Source organism: Acanthisitta chloris, unplaced genomic scaffold, assembly GCF_000695815.1.
Source record: "Acanthisitta chloris isolate BGI_N310 unplaced genomic scaffold, ASM69581v1 scaffold10468, whole genome shotgun sequence".
NCBI classification, from domain to species: domain Eukaryota; kingdom Metazoa; phylum Chordata; class Aves; order Passeriformes; family Acanthisittidae; genus Acanthisitta; species Acanthisitta chloris.
Window position 1 is genome coordinate 3044 of NW_008687601.1, and position 25648 is coordinate 28691.

The 25648-nt window shown below is 46.8% G+C and overlaps 1 protein-coding gene across 1 annotated transcript; it reads right to left on the reverse strand.

The window, feature by feature from the left end:
• Nucleotides 1-5769: 5769 nt before the first annotated feature.
• Nucleotides 5770-25326, reverse strand: PFDN1 (prefoldin subunit 1; the record flags this gene model as incomplete). Its single annotated transcript, XM_009080672.1, has 3 exons — nt 5770-5888; nt 10315-10399; nt 25160-25326. Coding segments are annotated over 3 exons (371 nt in total), but the record flags the coding sequence as incomplete, so codon positions are not given.
• Between the last annotated feature and the right edge of the window lie 322 nt (nt 25327-25648).

The window sequence follows — 25648 nt, forward strand, 5'->3', positions numbered from 1 at the left end:
CTGGGAGAAGCCCAAATAGTGGGCACCACCAATGGGGTGGGGTGGGTCTGCAGGCAGTCCTACGCCCTGATGGGTCCACCCAGCACTGGTCCTCACCCAGTTCAACACTGTGGCACATGTACACACTGGGAATTACTACTCTACAGCAACCACTAAATATTTAGATTCACTCCAAGGCCTTCCAAGCAGTTATTGCTCTCAGGAAGTCACATAGAGTTTGCTCAAGGGTGAGTGACGTGCAGTAGGAAGGGAGCACAGCTGGTTTCTGACGACAGCTGCTGACAGAAGCACGATGACGCCATTTACCTAAGAGAAGAAGTGATGATTCAGACCTCTGGGTTTTCCCTTAGCTATTCCTTCCACAAGTTAACAGGGACCCTTGGTCACTTCAAAACTATCCAGATTAGAGTGTGAAAGAGAAGACATCAAGCATGCTGTGGTCAAGTTGACATGGTGGTGTTAGGTCATAGGTGAGACTCCGTGATCTCAGAGGTCTTTTCCAACCTAATTGATTCTGTGATTTTATGATTCTGTGATTCATATGAGTACATTTGCCAGCTCAGGAGGATCTTTAGAAGCACCTGCCTGAAGTACTGCTAGTGCAAATCCACCTGCATCCTGTACCAATACCAACCCACAGCACAACCAGCAGGGCTTCCCCCATTGTTATCAAAGCGCCACGAAACCCTGAGCAACATACTCTGAAAAAGCTAATTTGGAAAAGCACCCACTGCCTTCCACACCTGGCACCTTCAAGAGAAGAAGGGGCAAGGCAAGGGGCAGGAAAGCCTGCCTGCCTGCCAGCCTTTCTGCCTGGGCTCCAGCCCTGTGGCAGCCACACACTGCACGGCCCCGCAGTCTGAGCCGTGGGCAGCACCTTCGGCAGAAGTGGAGACAGTTGCTCTTTGTGACTGGGAAATGACAGATTATTCCAGTGAACTCCTGCACTCTAGCCTGATGTGAACTACTACAAAAGCAAGCCGATGGGAATCTTTCAGTAGGTGGCAGCAGAAATGTATTATCAACCCAGAGGATTCCTTTACGGACACCCCTTCTTGGCACAATTCCCCACTTAGAATAGTTTCAGGGGCACATTGCTCCAGGTTGGATACTGCGCCCTAACCAAGCTTAGGAGAGCAGAGGCAGGTCAAGCACAGAGAACCTGGGGAGGAGAAACTCAGCCAGATCCTGAGAATCCCCAGGCTCTGTTTCGGCGGAAGTCCCTCACCAAACTGCCTCTTGCAAAACGTGGTAAGTTCCCTAACCCAGTGCCTCGGTTTCTGTGGTCCGGCAGAGCCGGTACGGCTCATCGGGATACCTCCTGGCAAAACCATACCACACCTTTCAGCTATTGCAGGCCTGGCCAAACAAGGCCACTTCGAAAGAAAAATTACTTCCATAAATTTCAAATACTCAACAAATCAGCACCAGGAAGGTGATGCCAACTCCCAACTCAGCACATCCCCCCCAAACCCAGACACCCCTGGGCTGGGGAAGCAGCCCTTGCTGCTCCCAACACACCACCCACAGAGCAGGAGTGACCAGGGCAGGGGGCCAGCAGGAAGCGTGACGGCCTTCCCTGCATACCTGGAGAGCAAGGTGTGGCTTTGTACAGCTGACTCAGGGCTGGGTCAAGGCTCCTGCAGGCAGGAGCATGCTTTCCAAATAATCGTTTCCTGTTCTCCCCAGGTGAGATGGAGGAGGAGATGGAAGCAGGATGGAGGTTTATAGGCCGCAGATAATCCCCCTCCCCAGAGCTGCCTGGCACAAAGGCCAGCCAGGAGCCACTGTAGGGGCCTGGTGACTAAGGCAAGGACAGCAGCACTGGTTTTGTGACTAAGTATTACTCATGCCAGGAGGAATTTGGAGAGGGACCCGCATCCAGCCCGGCTCGTTGCTTTGGATACTTCTGCAGCCATAAGCACAAAGGAGAGCTTTGACAATGAATCAGACCCTGCTGAAAAATGACAAAGACAGACTTATAGACCAACTTGGTGTTAAAATGATTTCAGTGTAATCACAAAAGCAGCTTAATGCTAATCAGAGGAAACAAGCAACGTTTTCAGACCCAGATGACTAAATGTAGGCTCCTGGATGGACAAAACCATTTAGACACAGCAGCAGAAGTGGTTTTTATTAATGCATACTGTATGTCACTTTCTTTTTCCTCTAAATTACAAAGGAATGTGAACACAGTGGCAACAGTCACTTGAAAAGCTTTCTCCATTAGGTTGTTTGGGTGTTTGTAAAATCAAGAGCAACCCCACTAAAAAAAACCTAAACTGAGTTCTGGGATACCTTTATTTTGAAAGCATGTCTATAACTAGCCTCTGAAGGATTTAAAGGGAAGAAAACAACACCCATGTTAATTATGCTCCTGCTTTTAAAATCTACAATTTTTCACCTAAAAATAAAGGTAGGAACAGCAAAAGCAAAGAGTCATCAAATTCCAGTTCTCCCTTCATGAAGCCTTTGCCCTCTCAGCTGATTTGTGTGCTTACTTTGCAGTCTGCAGTGCAGGGAAGACTAACAAAGAATTACTAATTAAGCAACAGTTTGCAAAAATCTGAGAGTTTGAAAACTCGTTGCTGTGAACGATTGCTCCAAATGGCAGGTCCAGCCTTGCCAATGCACACGTGATGATATCAATCCATGCCATTCCACTCAGATCAGCATCACCCCACAAGCATTCTTCACAAACACACGGTGAGATGTTAAAGTTTTAATAAGCCATCCCAGGTCTAAGGCAATGGATGACCCTTCGGAGAGCTGGGAATCCCCTCTCAAGTGTGAGTGCTTGTCTTTCCTTTGCCTCTAAGATTACAATGTCATGTTTTGCAACCAGTGACTTACGCACTATTTAACACATGACAAGCTTCTTACACAATTTGCAAAGCAGAACATAGTGTTATTTGATCTTTATCTAACAAACTTAACCGAGGAATAAGAGTCAGGATTCAAGCAAATCCACCTCCTTCCCTGCGATTACTGAGGAGCACTTGTTGCCCTGAAAAGCTGCAAGGTGCACACAACCAACTTCCATTTGTCTGGGGTGGTAGATGACACATTTGGATAACAGAGAAACAGCATGAAACACCCATGAAGTTCAGCTGCAAGAACAGAATCCTTTTGCCACCCTCACTTTTGACAAATGACAGTAAGACAGACCACAAGGCTTTAAACATAAAGAAGTGGAAGTCAGTGGTTCCTCACAGCTGTGAAGGCCTGTTCTTCATGTTACCATCAGCAGAATCAGCTTAGGGGACACAAAGAATTAGAGCAGCATTAGCTATGCCCCAGTTCCTCCAGAATTTACCTTAAATTTGTGTGGCCCCAGCCCAGTGTCAGAGGGCTTCTCCACAAAGCATGACTGTGCTGATAGCATTAGCTCTGTGTCCATTACACTCTCAACTTCGTCACCCTTTTATCATTTTAAAACCTATTTTTTCTCATAGCTGAGAGTATTTTTCACTTAAAAAAATCAGGAATGAGAGCATAGGTTCTCCTCCCTGTAAACCAGTCAGACCCATAGGAAAAAAAAAATGAGCTTTGGCTACTCCCTTCATCAAAACAAGGCTGGTGTGGAGGGCAAACTGCTGGGGACAGCTCTGCCCATGCAGGCTGTGCCCTGCTGTCCAATGGGGGTGCCTGTGGATGCTCCACAGCTGACAGCAGGCTCAGGCAGGCATCTGGACCACCCATGTCCTCGAAAAGCCAGCTAAGCCTCCAGCTTTGCAGTCTGAAATGCAGGAGCAAGCCCTCAATAAGGGCACAGACTCAGGCCTGGATCACACCAGCCAACAGAGTCAAGATGAAACACATTTGCCAGGAACGTCACCAAATCCAAGCATCTGTGTCCAGAAGGACCTGCCCAGACACCCACAGCTGCCTCAGACACCCAGAGCCACACAAGATGCAGGCTGTTGCCTGGCCTGGTCTCCACTGAGGGTCTGTAGCTCACTTTCACACCATTTGTAAAGCTCTCACAGCTTCCTCCTAAAAGATCCATGCAAGCCCAAATGTTAATCCTACATGGTAAAGTCACTTCCATACTCCACCTGTCCACACATTAGGTGTCCTGCTTCCCTCTACAGCAAGCAGAGGGACTAACCTTGTCTGTGCACACATTGGGAAACAAGGAACAACTTCTGTGACAATGTGTGCTTAGAATCCTGTCCCTGGTACGTGCGTGTATGCCCGCAATGGAATGAGAGAACAGCACCCCCATCCAAAGTAACATCTGCTCCAGGCTAATGCACAGAGGGTTATTCTTGAGGCATCCCCTCCCCAAAGCAAACAGGAGCATTCCTTATTTCTCCCTGTTTAGTCAAAAAGCCCACCACACATTCCTGGGCACTGGCCTGCCCCGAGCCAACCATGGGATGAGAGCTTCTACGCTGCAAATCCCTGGAAGAAACTGGTCTAACTCAGGGACAGCCTAACAACTGCTGCCTTCTGATGGGCCCTTCGTGGTCTGCAAAGAGCACCACAAATCTCAAGAGCCTTGTTTTCAGGTTGTTAAAGCCACCCACAGAACTGGCCTCCATGCTGAGGGTTTCAGTAAAGAAGGAAGGAGAGCTGCCCCTGGAGCACGTCGGAGGCCACGCTCAGCAGGTCCACCCCAGCCATACCTGCCCCAGGCTCCAGCGCTTCTCCCCAGCCACACCTCACCTGCCAAAATCTTTGTTCCCACAGGGTAAGAAAACACCATTGTGGCAACCATCAGAGCCGCCCTGGTCGACTCATCGAGGTGGGGGCACCACCACTCTGCCCCAGGGCCACAGCAAAGCTCCCAGAAAAAGAAGATTGGAGAAATGGAAGCCGCAGCATGAGCAAGTTTGCATCCAGGCAGCACCAGAGAAGAAGTCTGTGGTCACCGTAAGGCACTGCAATGCAGTCACTGCAACTTCACCAGGCAGGAGCTCTGCAAACACCCCCTAAGGCTTTAAACATGGAGCACAGCAGTGTTTGAGAGCACAGTGTTCCTTCCTCCGCCAGGAATGAGAGCAAAGACATTCTCTGTGTGGGATAGGGAAATTGGACATGGAGTTTTTAGGGATCACATGAAGGATTTCTGAATTAGAAATCAAGTGCTTAGGTACAGCTTTCTCGATCACATTTTCTACTCCAGGCAGCCAAGGAAGAAACCAACCCACCCTTTATCTCTGCAGCAGTAAACTTTCAGTCTCCCACAGACATGTGAAAGAATTGCCTGGGAAACAAGCACACAGCTATGTTGTGGTCAGAGTTTAAAACCAAAATCCAATTCAACCAGAAAGCTGCAGGTTGCTTTTGCCCTGTTCCCAAAGGAGCTAAATTCAGTGGCACAGAGCAGACAGAGCTGCCCAGCAGAGCCTCCCCCTTATTTGTTATTTTTAGCAATTTAGTCTGACAACGCCTGACAACTAAACATGCTGAATATAGCAGGAGAGAAGGGGACTATCAGATATTATCAGAGAAAACACACAGTGATAATCACTTTCTCCACCCCTAATGAAGAATCAATTTTCCATGTCTTTATAACATCATAGAGTTTGTTCTTTTCAAAATGCCACATTTAAAAACAGAATCCATCTAGCCCTACAATGGAAACGGATAACATTTCCTGAAACAAAGCATTGTTCCACCCCTCACATATCATGTTTCCTTAAAAACAAGGGAAGAAAAACATTACTTGGTTTTTCTCCTAATACTGCACAAACATTGCTGAGCTAAAAAGAGTCTGTGCTCATCCCTTTAGAATGCTTTCAAAATAGATTTAACACATACCCCTTGTACCGTGAAACACAACAAGAATTTGATAGTATCAGGACTGGAAAAATCCGATGGCTCCTGCTAAGTAGGACATGTCCCATTCCAGTGTGTGAGGGAGCCTGTGGCACAGATCTCTGCAGGTTTGGGTAAGCCCTGTTGGCACAGCCTGTCAGCAGGCACAGGGACTGTGCCAGCAAGCCTGGGCAGTCTGTTTGGATTCCAAAGGATTATATACACGTTGTGAAGTTAATAATGCTACACAGGTACATGTGAAGCTGACAGGCTGAGAAAGTTGGAGCTGTTCAGCCTGGAGAAGAGAAGGTTGTGTAGAGACCTCATAGCAACCTTCCAGTATCTGAGGGGGCCTACAGGGAAGGTGGAGAGGGTCTCTTCATCATCTCTGCAGTGATAGGACAAGGAGTAATGGGTTTGAACTGAGAGGAAATTTAGGTTAGATATGTGGAAGAAATTCTTCCCTGTGAGGCTGCTGAGGCACTGGCACACATTGCCCAGAGAAGCTATGGCTGCCCCATCCCTGGAAGTGTTCCAGGTCAGGTTGGACAGGGCTTGGAACAACCTGGGCTAGTGGGAGATGTCCCTGCCCATGGCAGGGGGTGGAACCAGATGAGCTTTGAGGTCCCTTCCAACCCAAACCATTCTATGATAACATACATATACACACATATATATTGATGTCCATACACTGGCTTTAACAAGAAGTTACCTTGGGTTTTCTGCAGAATAACTGACAGCTCTGCCCTGTCCCCTCACCCACACTCAGACCCTTTGGTGATTTCAGAACACAGTTCCTCTCACCAAGTACAACCAATGCGTATTCCAGCCAAGCCTTATTTTCCCAGCCTTGTACAAGGACAGGTCTGGCTGTCCTTGCTGCTTTGCCATGTGGAGAGCAGCAAGGAGGCCCAAACCAGCAGTACCCCACCAATTTTGTGATGCTGCCTTGAAAAAGGCAATGCACCACTTCAACAGTGGAGGAACCCTTGAGAGCGGAGCAAGGGAAAGGGAGTAACTGCAATCATGCACTGCAGTGGAGACTGTCAGAGGGAGAAAAGGAGCTTTCAAACCAGGTGCAAAACTCCTCATGGTTTTCAGAGTTCACTGACAGCTATGAATGCCACGAAACCCAGTTCATACCTCTGAAGCAAGTTAAAGCTAGATTTCCATGGAACAGGCAGCACCGAGGAGCTCTCTGTGCTATATAGCTGGATGGATTTCCAGAAGAGCCCAGCAGTGAGCCCAAACCTCTGTGCTGTGCTCCTCTGCAAACAGCACCAAGATAGCAGGGAGAGCATTTCTCAGATTCAGGCATATATCAAAAAACACACATTTCACAACCCCTTGGCAATAACATCATCACAGTGAAGCACAATTGCCTCAAGCTCATGCTGCATGAGTAACAGATCAGCCACACTGGACAGGCACCAGGGGATTACTCTGACCACCCTGATTCAGCTAGGCAAAGTGAGAAATGTGAGTAAGTAACAAGGTAGTTCACCATGTAAAATAAAAACCCAAGCTTTAAAGTCCTTCCAGTTTTAATAACGAATGGAGAGAAATTTTAACCTATCTTGGTTTGATATTTATTTTACAATGATGTGGTGAAAGCACAAGGTCACAAAGTTTCACATTCTTTCCTGCTTCGGTCACTACTTGTTTTCAGGACAGCAAAATCCCCTGCTCCTGTGATAAGTGCTCTATGACTTGGACTCAGGTATTTCCCCTAAAATCTCAGTTTTCAGCAGTTGTCAGTCTAAATGCCTGTCCCTTCCATGGGAAATCCCAGGCCGAAGAAAAATCCTTTACACAAACCTGCCAGCCAGCTGGAAGCAGATTAATTAAAAGATGGACTTGAATGTTCACTTAAAACTGCTGAATGTTTTGGCAACCTGAGCCCTACTATTCATAACTAAAAAGAAAAAACAACCCATGTGACAACCACCTTTCACTCCAACCACCTTTTGAGACAGTCACTACTGCTGGGAACTTCAATTCACTGGCCACAGCCGGAGACTCAGCAACAGGGAGAGACACAACAGAAAAGCACATCTGTGAAGCAGCCAGGTCTGAGGCTTTGTGTAAGAATGGCAAAGGTTGTAATCTGGGGGGAATTCCATCCATTCTGCTGAACTCAGCACTGGAAAGTTCAGGAGGTAAGATCATTCCCCACCATGAATAGGAAGAAACCCAGATGCACAGCTGAAGGGCACAGCAGCCAAGAAACTGACCACAGCCCGCTGGCAGCGAGGGACCCGAAGGGCAGTTTGTAAACAGAGGTTGGCAGCCACACTCCACCTGCTTCCAAACCCAGAGGTGCTGTCAGCCACACTCCACCTGCCTCCAAACCCAGAGGTGCTGTCACCCACACTCCACCTGCCTCCAAACCCAGAGGTGCTGTCACCCACACTCCACCTGCCTCCAAACCCAGAGGTGCTGTCACCCACACTCCACCTGCCTCCAAACCCAGAGGTGCTGTCACCCACACTCCACCTGCCTCCAAACCCAGAGGTGCTGTCACCCACACTCCACCTGCCTCCAAACCCAGAGGTGCTGTCACCCACACTCCACCTGCCTCCAAACCCAGAGGTGCTGTCACCCACACTCCACCTGCCTCCAAACCCAGAGGTGCTGTCACCCACACTCCACCTGCCTCCAAACCCAGAGGTGCTGTCACCCACACTCCACCTGCCTCCAAACCCAGAGGTGCTGTCACCCACACTCCACCTGCCTCCAAACCCAGAGGTGCTGTCACCCACACTCCACCTGCCTCCAAACCCAGAGGTGCTGTCACCCACACTCCACCTGCCTCCAAACCCAGAGGTGCTGTCACCCACACTCCACCTGCCTCCAAACCCAGAGGTGCTGTCACCCACACTCCACCTGCCTCCAAACCCAGAGGTGCTGTCACCCACACTCCACCTGCCTCCAAACCCAGAGGTGCTGTCACCCACACTCCACCTGCCTCCAAACCCAGAGGTGCTGTCACCCACACTCCACCTGCCTCCAAACCCAGAGGTGCTGTCACCCACACTCCACCTGCCTCCAAACCCAGAGGTGCTGTCAGCCACACTCCACCTGCCTCCAAACCCAGAGGTGCTGTCACCCACACTCCACCTGCCTCCAAACCCAGAGGTGCTGTCACCCACACTCCACCTGCCTCCAAACCCAGAGGTGCTGCCATGAAGTCCTCCTACCCCAGTCACAGGGCTGTGTTTGTGCAAAGCCACTGGCATTTGGGATAGCTCCAGAGGAGCCAGGATACAACTACTTTTACCATATAGCCATAAAATTGACTGTGCCTTGTCCGCATTAGCAACACCTGAAATATACAGCCTGTCCATGGAGCACTTGCTTGCCCTATGCAGAAAGAGTTCCCATGGGCAGAAACACAAACTCTCTTAGTGTCTGGTACACTAAGAAAACACTACACATGGGGATGAACTTGCTCTACAGCTGTACAGGCAAGCTGAGTTTTAAGAGGGAATTAAAAAAAGTACAGATTCAACTTCTGCTTTAGTGTAAGTAGGAGACGATGGAGGCAGAATCACACAGGTCTGTGTGGGTTTGAGTGCTGACTTCCTACTCCTGCTTGTCCCTGCTTATTTCATCCCACACTCACTTTCTCCAAAACACTAACACACGGGACATGAAGCTTGACATAAGTGAATCTTTGCTTTCTCTGTCATTTCCTAAAGACCAAGGAAGACAGGTTTGTATTAATGATATTTTAAGGACATTAAGACAAAAAAACCCCACACTAACAGCCTTGGAGAAGTACATTTTGCACATCTTCTCCAAAGAATTGTAAGCTGTACACGCAGCCACAAGCAGATAGTCAGGATTCACTAGATAGCTTGTTTGGACACTGGAACTTGCGCAGACACTACTTTCTATTTCCTAGATACCCTTCTCTGCCTTGAATACTCCAACCAGATAAACACAAGAACACAGAAGTGCTCTGACCTCATCATCAAAACAAAGTCCCATCTCCCACAGATCTACTCTTCAGCAGCAGCTCTGAGTGTAAGGACAGGACAGGCCTATACAGTACTTCCTCCTCATACTTTCCCACCCTCCAGACATTTTTAGCTCAGGGACTTCCTGAGCAGGATGCCATTTCTACATATTTGGTAATTCTCAATGGATTTCTCTCCCATGAATTTGTGCAATTGTCCTGAGTCAGTGTAACCTTTTAATACCCACAGCACTAGTGAGGTTTTACATCACCTATCTGCAGAAATGACCATACAAACATCCTTTTGCTTGTTTTAAACCTTGCTCCTACTAATCTCATTTGAATCCCTCACCCCCAGTTTGCATATTGGGACACAGTGAGAGCAATCAATACCTACTGGTTTGTAGGCCCTGGAAAGGAACCAAGTGCTCTGAGTTATTGTAAGTTACCTGTAACACGCTTTCTGTTTCACCTAGTTACAACCCTTCAGCACAAAAAGAAACAGATAAAAACAAGGGATGTAGCAAACAGCATCTTGTCGACCTTTAATGTTCTATTTCTGTCATCATTACCTGCCAAAAACTTACCTCTAATTCCTTAATTTTCTCTTCAGCTATTCTCTGTTTTTCTAAGAGCTGATTATGAATCACTCCTTTAGGCTGGAGAATAAACCTACAAGGGAAAAAGAAGAGACAGAAAATGTTGGATGGTGTTTACATCTGTGTACACCAGTTGCACAGCAAGTTAAACTACAGCCACCTTTGCTAAGTGTTCATCCTCACCCTCATGTTGCGGACAGCGGTAGGAGAAATTGCTCTGGCAGCTCAGGCAGCCTCCCAGGCTGGCCCCAAAGGCTCACTCCCCAGCCTCACCCATGCTCTGGAAGGTAGAACACAGATGCACACAGACCTCCCTCTATTATTCTGTGTCCCTGAATGATCTGGAAGCAGTTCTGGCACACAGCTAGCAAGGGGAGTCTGTCATCACCTTCCCTTCAAAGGGATTTAAACCAGTTGATGACATGTAGTCAAGGAAGAGTCTTTCAACAGGTAAAAGCCATTTATTACCAGTTTAGTGCTTGCAAGGTGAACAAATCCATACAATAAAAACCAAACTTTCCACAGGGAAAGGCTGAGGGAGTTTGGGCTATACAGCCTGAAGAAGAAAAGGCTCTGGAGAGATCTTACTGCGGCCTTTCAACACATAAAAGGAGTTTATATGAAAGACAGAGACCTTTTACCAGGGCCTGTCATGACTGCAACAGGCCACTGTTAGGTGGGACATAGGGAAGACATGTTTTACTGTGAGTGTGGTGAGGCACTGGCACATGTTGCCCTGAGGAGCTGCTGCTGCCCCACTCTTGGAAGTGCTCAGCACCAGGTTGGATGGGGCTTAGAGCAATCTGGTCTAGTGCAAGGTGTCTCAGCCCATGGCAGGGAGTTGGACTGGATGGTCTATGAAGGTCCTTTCCAACCCACATCCTTCTGTGATTTGACAATACAGAGACAGGTGCTTTCAGCAGATGCCATGGAGCTTTTACAACTCCCACTTCTCAGGCCTTGGCTTTCACCCAAGCCCTCACTGATCTCCACATTTCCACACCATCACAAAGGTTCTTCTGTGGGGTGGGAAGTGGTCATTTTTAACTGAAATTGCAGTCACTGGTTTCCACTTGTTCTGTTTCTTGATTGGCAAAGGGATTTGAAAGATGCAACCATAATATCTGAGTCTCAGCAATGCTGCTCACCAGCCAGCAGAAAGCTGCTGCCTCGCTCAGAGGAGCCTCTGAAGGAGCACCAGCACTCAAAGCAGCTCTCTGGCACATGGCACTGGCATCCCACAAAGAGGTAAAGGACAACTAAGTTCAAACAAATTTTAGGAACCCTCCATGGTTGTTTTTCACCCTTCCAGACATACAGAATGTGCAAGATGCAGATTCACCCCTTCCTTACTTAGAAAGTCCCCCAGGGGATTTAGAAGGAGCCTCCACGGGTCATACCAAAGAGGTCAAGGTCTCCTCCAGCACCAACTAGGGTCAATGTCTTCCTGCCAGGTGGCAAGAGCTAATGCTTCAACAGTTAAAAGGAGCAGCTTTAGACAGGGCAGAATCAGAGCACATTCCCCGTCTGCTACAAAAAAATCTGAAATCAGTTTGCAGAGTCATCTCCCACGACAAATGACATTATTAACATGTTTGCTCAGGGCCTGGTAAACACAAATACGGATCTGCCACTTGGCTGCAAACCAGCGTACTCTGCATCAGCACTGCCACAGCCAAAAGGAAAACTACCTGCCACATGCATTCCTGAAACGCATGGGAGTAAAACTGTGACTAATTATAACAGGTTTCCAATTAAAACTCTCTTTGGGGCTGCTATTAACTGCACATAGCAATCGCCTCCTCCTCCTCCCACTTCTCTCCCTGTTCCGCTTCACCTCCTCTCTTCCACAGGAACTTCCGTTTTTATCTTTGATGTTGCAATTTTCTCAAATCTCTCCTCATTCCTTCCCAGCCTTGGCTCATACTTATTGCTGGCATGATCTTTGTTCTCTGTCAGCTCCTGATCTTACCAACACAGCTCACTCATATTCTCTTTGTCCCCTCAATCCCACTCTTCCCACAAGGTGTCCTGTCACAGTAGTGATGTTTTTGGGTCCTGGCACACAACGGGCTGCTGAAATGAAATGCAGGGTTTCCTCAGTCTTGTGAAAACCAAGACCTTGACCACCCTTCTAGGAAAGAGAAACTATTTACATGGCCATTAGAAGGAGAGCCTGGATTCAGCAAGAGATGAGCTACTTTTCAGGACTACTAGCAACCACATGATTCTGATGCTCTTACCTTGAGCCTACAACACCAGAAGAAAAAACATTAGCCTTCACACACACACACACCTGTAGATTTTGGGGTGAGGACTAAAATTTTGCCATGTTTCTCCAGTAGCTGCCATTAGTGAAAAAATCAAAGCTGCAAGGTGCCCTCTGTAGACAAAGCCATTGGTCCCTTCCCACGTCACTGCTTCCCTGAGCCTGCCTGTGTATGTGAACGCTTCCTGAATTGTTTCCTTTTCTGTGGGGGCAGCAAAGAAGAATAGAATCCCTTCTCATGTGTTGCCCCAAATTGTATAGCAGGATTGATGATTTTGGTTTCCCTGACGTCCCTGGTCTAAAAAACAAAGTTCAACACCAACACAGCTTGAGCAATGTTCTCTGTGCTGCAGCTGGGCGACAGGCGTGGGGCGATCCCGGCTGGCCGGGAACCGCTACGGGCACCAAAACCTCCAACAAACAACTGGCTGACTTCACTTCTATTCTGCAAATGTCAACAGCAGTCATCAGGGAAAATATCCTCCCTCCCACCCTCCTGCAGTGCTCTGGCAGACATGCTGCAGCAAATTAAAACTGGATGGCTGAAGTTAGCACTGACGAAACTCGTGCAGGCAGCTGGGCACAAGCACAGCCACCCGGATTTTGTCTGCTATCAAATCATGGGCTGGAACCTGTGTCCATTCACACGCTTCCTCAGGAGCAGATCAGATGTCCCTGACTTGGCCAGCAGCATCCTGCAGAAGGTCTTCACCAGTACTGTCTTCAAGCTAGTTTGAATTCCCTGCCACAAGACCATGGAGCGCTCAGCCTAAAGTGCACAGGTGCTGCCCTGGAAGCTGCCAAAGGGCAGTTCTTTGAAAGCTGAAGCTATAAATCCATGCCCACAGTTAACTATTTAAATCTGTGGCTTCACTTTCCAACATAAGAAGGACTCAGAAAAACTCATCAGTGTTTTACCTTCTAGTTTGGGATACACAAATTATGGAGTTCTTGGCCAAAGCTTTTACCTAAGGAAATAATGTGGTTTATGGCAGCACTTGGAAAAAGCAGAAGCTTGTTCTGCTCATTAGGTAAGAAGTGCTGCAGGGCACTTGCAATAAACCAGAGTTTAAATTTAATCTGAATTTCATTTTTCCAATTACCCTAAGTAATACACCAACTTCATGCTGCTTTTTTCTCACCAAGATGGAGAAATAGGGCAGTATCATTCTGCTGCCTGGCTTCAGTTAGATGCAGTTATTTTATTTACGGATTTTCAAGCTCGTGAAAGAACCATGGAAAGTTCTGAGGACTTAGTTCTTCCCTGAGCTTGTGAACAGGCCTTTCAAATACATGAAATTAATTCAGTGCCTGGAGCTCACCACCAGCTGAGAGCTGGCCCCATGTGAGAGCTACCACAGCACCAGGCCAAGGAGCCCCTTCCTTGGTGGTGCTGAGCCTGGAGGTGACAGGGCTAACACCGACACCTTGGTGCAGAGCAGCACCCAAGAGCTGCTCCACAGCTCTGTTGGAATCCACCATGGGAGGCTCCAAGCTCCCAGAGTCTGTATGTTGCACTGGGATGGAGTTTATTGATAGTAGAGACAAGCAGCAAACCAAATCTTCCAGATAAGTGAGTTCCCTTGTATCCGCCTTCTCTCGGTGAAGCGTCACCGCACACACTAATGGATCTGTCAAACATGACACCTACACTATCAAACCTGAATCAGTGATTCAGAAACATGTTCAGCACCACCATGGCAATTACGGAGCTTAGTAACAATCACCTCTTCACACAGGAACTTTTTCACTGCTGTTAAATAACATCAGAAATATATAAGTCAGAATGGACAAGTTCATCCCAGCTCAGCTGGCCACCCATTTCAAAGGGAATGGCTAGTAAAACCAGAGAAGAATGTCTCCTGTTCTGGACAGCTAACAATTTTTCCAATGTCCATAGATAATGGTGAAAACTGAGAACAAAACAACTAAAAATAGAAAAGAAAGCTACAGAGGAGGGAATCCCCGAGGACAGCAGTGTTCAGCCAAACCTGGGCTGCCAACAGGAACAGCTCCATGGAGCAGAGCAAAGTGGTTGCCAATCCGCTGTACCTACATGCTCTGGTCTCCCAGTGACTGCTGGTTCTCAAGTGCAATATAAGAAACAAAAATAGAGCACAAGGGAACTGAAAGAGAAACCTCACTCTAAATATTCCCACTTGCTTCTATTTTTCTCCCTCTGCTAGCTCCACATCAGGAATTTTGTTTCCCTAAGACAGAGAAAGTGGTTTATACACACTTTCTGAGGCTCTTTGCTTGTTTCCTTCTGAAGGGATCTCTTACCCCTTCACAATTAGAATTTTCTATTATCATTCTCATTTGATGAGTGTTTGTACCACACTCCCTGATGCCCTGACCCAAGTGGCTTCAGGCTCTCATCAGGTCAGCAGTGCTGCCCACTTCATCATCTGTCTGCTCCTCTGTGTCACACGTACACACCCACAAAGTGATGTTCCTCCAGTGTAAGTAATTCCATAACTCAGCCTGTTTGCACCAAAATGTACTGTTTACTTGACTTTGAGACATAATATTAGATACTGAAAGATTCCCCTCTTAATGAATGAGGTTATGGAGATGTTTGTTCAGCACACGCCACTCTTCATTATGACATACAAGTCATCTAAATTATTAAAGGTGGAGTACCAGTGATGCTCATAGTTCAGGTTTTCCATGAAGAATCCCTACTTCCAATTACTTGCAACTAGAACAAACTTCAGGCTTTAGGCCTGAAGCTGTTGGTGGCAGGCAGCTGTCCTGGGCATGAGCACCCTCTCCCCTCCCGTGCTGGCTAGGGAACACAGCTCCAGTGTTCCTCCTGCCAACCTTGACAATGCAAGAGGCTGTTTGTATTCAAGTATTAAAACCAGGAGGGAAGGAGCCCCACAGCAGGCCATGGGGCTCCCTCCAGCCAGTCTGCAAAGCAACGTTTCCCACTTGGCTCCATGCAGATCCTTGCAAGAATCAGCATGGGGTACCAGGGGAAGCCTTAGCTTTTCCCCTGCCCAGATGGATATAGGGCCCTCTGCCTAATTCCAGGGAGAGACAATTTTACAGGCAGGAATGTCCAGCACTCTTTTGCCAGAATAATGATGAATGACAGACCTAAAAGTCCATTCACCTTGCTCCCAGCTCAGACAGAAAGTCATTGTAACTTCAGCTTTACAGCTCTCACTGCACATGGGAAACTACAAAAACTTCAGATACTGAAAACAACTTTCCACAAAGCCATAACATTATTTTAATGTGTTTATTGGATTTCTAAACAACTTAACATGTTGTGGTATAACAGAGCAGTCATTTACATGGAACATCCTGCTCCTTGAAACCAAGCACTTCCACTAGACCACTCCATGAGAAAAGTTGGGCTAAGCCCAGTCATGCCCTTATCTATTTAAAGATCCTTTTTAATTCTGAACTTGCACTGCTGCTCAAGCTTTGAGCAGACTCAGTAGGGGATTACTGCATTTTAAGTACTGTTCAAAACCAATGGAAGAAAGGCTTCCAAGGAGCTGATCCCAAGCAATCTAGCTTGATTGAACCAGAGCCAGCTGTGCACAATAGCCAGCACCCAGCAGTCCCCTTCCACTCTCCCAGGGTCTGCTGATGATTCTGTAAATGATTCTCTATGCAGTTCATACCAAGCACGGCTTATACACCAGCAAATTTCAGCTTTAGTCATCCTAGATGTATTACCCAAGTTCCAAACAAGACAAGGAAGCAATACTAAAAAAACCCCAGAAAACTCATCACTAATTACTATCACTAATTATAGCTTGTACTGCCACCCTTCATGTCTAAGGGTTTCACCATTGTTTCAGCCTGATTTTGATTTTCCCATCAACAGCTCATATGCCTTAACTAGAGCTGGTTCAGAACACATGGAGTTGGAACAGATGAGTTGAAGCTTTTCCTATGTTTGCACTTATTTTGGTGGTCAGTCGTCTCATCGGGTCACCCTCGATATAGCTGAACCTAACCATTCCCCCCTCCCCCTGCCAAGCACCACATACTTTAGAGCAAAACAAATCCCACAGCTTATATTGGGAGGATTATATATGAATACATTCCAGGAGCAGCAGTTTATAGCTCATGTGTCATTTTACTGCTGCCCTCGGAGAGGTGGATGAGCAGCAGGAGCTGTTTGGGTAGCGGAACCTGTGCAGCCCCAGCCTGACACACCGGAGCACGGAGCACACAGGGACTGGGATTAGCAGCCCTGGACATGAGCCAAACAGCCTCTTATGTAGGCCCCAACGAGGGTAACTTTTACTCAGATGAACGTTTGTAAGCCTTAAACCTATTTACTTTAAGGAGCTAAAGGAATTGAACAAAGACTGGCACGCTGTTTGCTTCCTCAAACCTCCGCACGGACCGGCCCGACGCGTCCAGCCCGTCCTGCCGAGGGGTTTGGGCTGCACTTCAGGCCATGTTTACATTGAGCTTTCACTTTTTGGGGGGATCTGTCAATAGCTCCAGCATATTACATTACCTCAAGCCAAGATAGTAACACAGCTTGCAAACAGCAGTTTCTGCATTGCCAGACGCTTAACGAGATGGTAGATTTATACCATTGTTCATGCTTGGTTCTTTAAAAAAAGAAAGCAGGAATATACCTCTAAGTGTTTATTAAATATAGCACAGCCCAAAATAATAACATACTGCTGTGGTCTGCTTTTAAGGAACATCATAAATTCTTTTTGAAGCCTCAATTGGCATAAATGGAATTTAGAAAACAAAAAAGGCAAGCAAATGCCTCCACTCTATCATCCAGGAATTCATAATATTTGAGACTCAAACCATGTGGGAAAACAGTGCAAACACGACTGCAGTACATGGAATTGAAATCCCTATGAGTAGCTTTTCCTCACTATATTCATGGCTTAGTGTTTTATCTTCTAACTTTGCTTTGGTGTCATTTGTTAGTAGGTAGCAATGATGAGCTGCAGCTTGTTTAAGCCCAGGGAACTCAGATGACTACAACATGCCAACCAGCATACACACCTCAAATAGACTCTTTGCAGTCTGGTTGTACCATATTTGAAAGTTGCAAGCAGCAAAAAACAGAAACAACTTTTCCAATAATAGGAAGTCAAGATCCATTTTAACGCCCACGCTATTTTTAAGAATTCCACACAAATTCCTATGGAAGAATGTTTAAAAAAAAAACCCAGTAAAAACTACAACCTCAGATGAACACACACCAAGGAAAACACAAACAAGAAAACGTTTTTGTGAGCACCCTGATCAATCAGTCCTAAGGAAACTTCTATTTTATTCCTTTTTCCTACTGGTAAGGCTGTGATCAGAAAGGTGAACTTTGCAGTAGTCAATGAGGTGACATGGAGATACTGCTACATGCTGACAGGCAAACTTACACCCTTCTCAGCAGCAGCTCTTCCCTAAGAAATTGTACAGGAAAACTAGCAAAATCTGGATACATCTCCTTTGAACAGCAAATCCATCCACAGTTGCAAGGAAAAAAATGTAACAAATGCTTTCTGCCTTGCCTGGGAGGAAACCTTTGAAACACAAAGTGAGGAGGAAGACTCAGCTTGTGGATAAATAGCACAGCCCTGGCTTCTACACATCCCAAATCCTGTTACAACAAAGCATCAAAGCACCACAGCAAACATCAGAGCAGTGGATGCAAAGATAACTGAGCCAAAAGAATTCAAGCAAAACACTAATAGAGAGATATTTCTGGATTCTGGAGTTAAATTAGCCAGCACTAAAACAATCACACTGTTGTGTCCTAATCAGCAAGAACAAGCCTTTTAGAATCAGTATTTGTGGACCAAAGGAGGCTGGATGCTGTTTTGGAAAATCATTTCTCCTCAGAAAGCCTGAGGTTTTTTCTTAACTGGCTGAAAGATTCTGTTAATTCAGCAAATAGTTTCAGAGAAAACAAAATGAGAATTCAAGACAGAAGTTGTCTTGAATTTGGTTCAAGATCTGATGCAGCACTTTGCCCTTTTACACAAGTTTAATTCAGAGAGTGAGAACCAATCTCATCCCACGGGATGGGTTTCCTTGTTCCTCAGTGTTTTAATGCAGAGGTCATGCAGGAACCTCTCCTTCTTTCAGGCTTTGGACAGGCAGCTAGGCCAGGATGCTCAGACCTAGACTTTTTCTTTGTATTCAGGCTGTTCCACAGAATATTTATACATGACGTCGGCATGCACACACCAACTCAAACTGATCTGACAGCTGTGATGGAATACAGTACCCTACCACACCCTGCCCCACTGGCTAGATATCCATGGACTCCACACCTGGATGGACATCCCCAAGCAAGACAGGGATACTGTGAGGACTCTCCCAGTCTTCTCTGGTCCAGTGGTTTGGCATTCTCCTCTGTCACAGGAAAGGCACATCCCCTGTGCTAAACCAGAGAAACAGCCCTGTGTTCCAAAAGAAGTGCTCTAGCACTCAGTATTTCCCCAGGGACTTTCACTCTTGATCCCAGTATTTTCTTCAGGAAATGGGGAAAAAGACTCAAAATACAGTACTTTAAATCCACTAAGCATTAAAATAAATGGAAGTTCCTTGCTGTTTCAGAGTATCAGAATGACATTCTAAGTGCTTGGAGAACTTCAGAAATCAGTCAGTGATGTTCCATAACGATTTTGCAAAGTCATTTGGCACAGCAAGTCACGAGAGCGAGAGCAGTTTTAAGCTCCTCAAAATACTTAATACTTGTCTAGCATGTATCCAAACAGAACTGAAGCAAGAGATGGGCTGCATTTGAAGAGGCCCCAGCTTTCCTTTCTGGAGGCAGGGACAAAACCAAGGTGCCTTCCTACAGCCCTTGCTGCACACACCAGCCTGACCTGCAAGCACTGCGCTGGGAGTGCAGGGCTTCCTGAAGGCTCTGGCATCTCCACGACAGCACATTGTCTCTGGATCACAGCAGGTCAAACTGCCTCTTCTAGCAACGAGGGCAGTCTGCAGGAGTAGTCTGTCTCCCTTCTGACCCTTATCTTCTCTGGTTAGTTTTCATCTCCTTTAAGTTTACTCAGGTAGCCCCTTCCTCTGTGTTGTCTACATAACAGGCAGGAAAAAAGTTAGGGATAAAGAAAAGAATGGAACAGACTTGTTTGAATGTCATAGTCCTAGTCCCAATAGAAACATGTTCCTAAGGAGTTAATGTCCCCAGGGAAGGGAGACAAGCATCGAGGAAAAGCTGTATGGCTAATCTTCTATCAGAACGCCCACACACTAGGTGGGGGACTATAAGCAACAGGTTTATTTCAAGTACGGATAAGCAAAAATCCTATTTTTATTTTAAATTAGCTACTATTTTTACTCTAAGACCCTTGTTTCTGCTGCTTATACATTTGGCAAACACTGACTTATCAGATATGTCCATTCTACACCAGTGCTCTTGTCTAAAGCTGGCATTTTAAAGCAATGCAGCTGTTTCCTAGAAGGGGACAGATACACATCTTGCACGCAAGCCACGGAAATCTTTTCTTTTCTGACATTACAGTAGTGCATGGGCAAATTATGCAGAGCAGCAGGGCAGGAGAGCTGGACTGAGTTATCCAGCAGATTACAAACGAGCGGCCCAGGGTACCAGGAATAAGATCAAGAACTAAGTGGGGGAAGGACAGGGGGAGAACGTGTTTGAGAAATCAGAAGATGTCAAGTTGGAAAAGGAACCTGTGTCCAGGAGAACAAGCTCCCTTTCTCAGCTGGAACTGGACCCAGGAGTCCAAGCTCCCAGTATCTCACTACTGTCAGCAGTAACCACGAAGCCCACTGACCAGCTATGCTCCTGGTACTCCTGATCAGCCAGGAAGGGTATCACAACCAACTGCTGCTCCTTACTTCACTGACCAAGTCACAGGCAGCTTGTACAGGCTGCTACTGCATTTTCCCTGTGTGCATCGTTCTCATTATTGCTTTGCATGACAGCTCTAGAGAGATCTTTTACAGGCCCATCCACATCTAACACTATGAAGAACATTGCTCAGGCTGCAACAAAAGCGAGTAGTTCAAAATCAAGAAAAACCTGAAATAAAAACCAGCTGGTGATGGGAAACCTCTTGTCTTATGCCCAAGTAGCCTTTGATTCCTCACACAGCAGCTCCCAGCATCCCTGGCCTCATTCAACATACAGCAGAGTCGGTGGTCAAGCAGTTGGGCACAAATCTTATTGTCTTTACAGTTCAGTGCCTGATTGAACTTCTGCACACACCAGACCTACTGTGGAAAATAAATCCTCCCCTTTTTCAACAGCTACATAGAGGTGCTTTGAGTTTATAAAGCACATACTGAGCAGGGGCTGATAGCAACGTGCTGGTCCCTGGGACTCGTGTCAGCACTGCAGCACCTGTCAGCTCCTCAGCAGCTGGGCTCCAGCACCACACCAAGCCTTACCCACAGAGACAGGCGATGGAGAAGACACTCAGATTTCACAGACCAGCCTATAGTTAGTAACTGCACCATGAAGTTTAAGCCTTGGTTGCTCTTCAGCCCTTGGTGAGTTTTTTGCCATGTGAGCAGGAGGCCCAAGACAGCTGCCAGGTCCTGCAGGGATCTGTGCTGGCAGAATCAAACACCAACCTCACACACACGAATGGTGAAAACACAGCTGCTGCAGCTGTATGGAGAGATGTGCAGCAGTGACTGCTGTCTTCAGGGGTTCAGGAAACAGCTCACAGTGACTGCTGATGGCTCATTTTCAAACAAAACCAAGAATCACAGTAAAACCAAGAATGCATTTAAATCCCAGGAATGATCAAGAACATCTAACCCTCTCTCAGGTTTCACTTGCATAGGGTTCAGCAACCAAAAACTTGAACAGCTCTTAAAAAAACCAGTCAGAATCATATTATTACAGCTGTCCTGTAAAATACTGTAATGGCACAAAGTCATTTTATAGGGACAGCTGCAATAATATATTATACTTGCAGAAAACCTTGAACATAAAGCTGTGCTACAGCATTTACTTGATTTTTACTTTCTTCTACTTCCCCCCTGTGAGTATTCTCCCATTTGCTGTACATGTAAACTGATGATAAAGCAATATCAAACCAAAACTGACTGTCTATTTCAGCATGGCATGAAAAACTGCAGTGCTCTCCTCACTGTGCCCTGCACAAGTGCCAGACATTTTTCTTCTGTAAATAAGGATCTTGTTCAGGTTATGAGTTAGAAGAATGTCAAGGGAAAGGCCTGAAATATTCAGACAGAATTCTGAAGCTTAAACTTTCAACATAGCTCTCAAAGCAATACGATGATATCAGTTCACAAATAGCCTGAGCAGAAGTCCAGCACAGTGGTAGCTGTCTCAGGCTACGTAACAGGCCTTTCAAAAGAGTATGAAGTAACAGAACTGAAATGTATTTGGCAGGAGGCCACCCCTCAGATGATATCCCAGCCTCACGGATATGTACAGTACGCAGCAATTCATCAGCTCATACTATGTGGCACTGACATTTCTTCTGTCAGGCCAAAAATAGCTTTAGCAAGAGTCAATTGAGCCCCACATGTGGAGGCCAGCGAGGCCTCAGCACATTACACAAACTGCAGTATCTACAAAACCAAAAAGACCAAGTTGAGGAACACCAAATGGACTTTCACATTCACTAGCACATTAGGGAAAGCCTTTTTGGGAAGGGAGGAGACTCAGATAGGGGTTCAGAGAACAAAAACCACACAACAGCTTTCCAAGTAGTGCGGAAGGAAGTACCCAGCTAAGGCAGACTTCCTCCCAGGATGCATGATGTCACCACAGTTCCTCAATCCTTCCAATTCCACGAAGACCTGCAGTATCTTGTCCTACAGAAGTGTATGTACTAGCCCAAACTACCAAAGTTGGGCAAAACACAGAGAAACCCTATCAGAAGCCAGACTCTAACCAGCATCTTAAATGGGTAGAGAAGGGGGAAAAAAGGAAATAAAACAAAAAAGTTGAGCACAGGAATAGAAGCACAAAACTTATTCCAAAGACATTAGCTATTCAAGCAGAAGAGCCCTGATAACCAGTTAACACTGACGCAGATCTCCACCCTTCCTGGGTGACTGGAACCCTTTACAGCTCCAATATTTGCATGTTGGACTATACAAATGAAATTAAGACATCATAAATATCCCTTTGGCGGCCAAACTCCCACATCTGCACAAGCCCACAAAGCCAACAAATTAAAACATCTGTAACTTCACTTCACAGAACACGGCTTCTATGTCCAGAAGAACCACAGAGACCACCTCCTTGGGTCTCTAGTAGAACACAAGATGCCAAACTGCCCTTGAATTTTAACTCTTGCTCAAGGGCTGCTTTAGCCTTCTTTGCTAAAAGCTCAGACTGCAGCAATAAATTCTGTACCAGGGGTTGGAGTAGGCTCCAGGAAGTGCCTCATGCCCTTGGTGCATGTTCTCTCTACTAGGGAGTAACACAGATCATACCAAAGAGAACCACTGCCAACTGGCACTGCAGCTTCAGCCCTGTGGCCAGGACAGGCAGAGCTCACACAAACACCCTGTCAAGCTTAGGCAGGAAGGAAAAAAAGAAAAGCAAGAGTGAATGAGTAGTGTTCAGAAGAGGAGCACTCTCTTAATCTCTATTTGCATAGCAACTGGTACAACAAAGCCCACGAAGAGCTCAGTTTTTAAATACTATCATAATGCAAATATTTTCCTGCTGGCGCCTCTGCCATCCCCAAGGAGCCAGAGCTGCCAGCTGTGCCCCAGCACCTGTCTGGCCATGGAAAGGTAAGCAAAAGAGGACTTCCCAGAAGACTCTGACTCCCACAGCTCCTGCATCAGGGGAAGGGTGAATGGTTTAGTACACAAAGAAGGAGAGTGTCTCTCACTCTTAAAGAGGAGACAGAAGAAAGCAGGACAATACACTTCAGCCAGTGTCAAACACCATCTGCTCTCCACAGCTGATTCACAACCAGGATTACTTTATAGCAAAGACTAATACACTCACATTTCTAAGGTATCTTGAGGGAATTCTCCATATAGAAGTATTCTGTACTTCTGGATTTAAAAAAAGCTTAAAAAACCCATGCTGACTACAGAAGTATCTCATACTCTCCATCTGTCTGTTCTGCGACAAACCCAAACAGAAAAAAAAGCTTTTGAGACATCTCATGACTACTCCAAACACAAATGTTTGCTACCTCTACAGCCTGCCTGGGTCAGCCAGTCACCTCTTGCAAGGGACCAGATTCTATCTCTTTCTGGGGTACCAGTCACCAGCATCCCCACCAAACCCAACATCCAACACACAGACATGGAAAAGTTTATTTACTGGGAACCAGAAGGGGTCTCTGTCACTCTGAACAGCTCTATTAGCCTGGGTACAACTTCACCTGACAACTCTCAGCAAAAGGCAAAGTACACACCATTCCTGGCATCCCAGTCCTGTCACCTCTCCAGTCTGGAGACTGTGTGGGCTGATGGATCAGGGCACTTGCAGTCTGACCTGGCTCACTGCTTGGCCCTGTGATCATCCCCTTTGACATGAGGAAGGTGGCGTAAACAGGGTGGGGAGGAGGTCAATACAATCACCCCTCCTGGCAGCACTCAGAGCAGATCCAGCATTTCATAAACTACATCTCGAGCTGAGCAGTCACCACTGTTACCCAACTCCTAAGAGACAAATCATTGCAGTAGAAAAATCCTGTTTATCAAATCAGAAACACAGAAATCAGTGTGATATTTGTCAAGCAAGCACACGTTTCAGATTTGAAACCACTTTGTGTGGTGTTTTATCAGAGGCTGCTGAAGTCCCACCAAAGTGCGTCGTGGAAATTAATCACAACACCTCATGTCTGGTTTAAGGTGTTTCTTTGGACACCCACCCAACACACAGAAACACATCTTTAGGAGTGCACTGGGACTACCCCATATGAGCTTCATACCCTTCCAAGGGTTTGAAAAAGTCCACACAATACCTGTTAGATCCATTCCCTGGTACAACACTGCAAAGGGCACTTCTGTAGAACAACTGTGCAAGCAAAGCCCTGAGCAGATGAGCAGTGCACAGGGGGGTTTCAAGGAGTTTGATGCAAACCACATCAGAAATGACTGACACTGGGCAGATCTGTGACAGCCTCCTCACAAATGCCATTTGCCATTAGAAGGCTGCTCTGCTAGTCGAAATTAGAAACATCCCAGAGGTGCCAGAGGAGACCATCAGGGCCAGGAGCTTAGCCAGCATACATTTCATAGAATCACTGAATATTCAGAGTTGGAAGGGACCCATGAGGATCACCAAGTCCAGCTCTTGGCCCTGCAAAGGACACCCCAGAGAATCACACCATGTGCCTGAGAGCATCATCCAAACACTTCCTGAACTCTGTAAGGCTTAGTGCTGTGACCACTGCCCTGAGGAGCCTGTTTTATAACAGCCCTTCTTCAAGGCAGCTGGTACCTACCCCCAAGAAGTAAAAACCAGTAAGTCTTGCTGCATTCCCTGGCAGATTGCTGGAATTTAAACTGAAAGACCATGAGAAAAAAAGAAACAAACATGCTGAGAGAAAGCTGCTGTGTCTCTCCATGGACAGGGCCAGGGAGGCAGGCAGGGCCCGGAGAGCCGTGGGTACTCACATCCGCCCCACGCCCTCGTACATGCGGGTCTCGTCCACCAGCATCATCACCTCCGTGTCGGTCAGGTGTGCGTGCTTCTTGGTCTTGCTGAGCTGCTCGATCTGCAGGTCTGCCAGCTTCACCTTCTGCTGCGTGTCCATCACCTTGGCCTGCAGCTCTGTGAACGCCTGGGATGGGGACAGCATCAGCCTCAGGGGTGTCCAGGAAGGCTGCGGCACCCAGGGCAGCACCCCCGGGACACGGAGGGGGACACACACCAAGGATACACACGTGGGGTCAGGGAGACACGATGAGGACACACATGGTGGGGAGGATGCAGGTAAGGACACACAATGAGAACACACGTGATGAAGACCCACACAGTGGGGACACACGGGTGGGACACATGATGACGACACACAAGGGTCGGGAAGATGCGATAAGGACACACAGTGGGGACACACACGGGTGGGGGGACACACAGGGTGAGGGAACACGACAAGTACACAC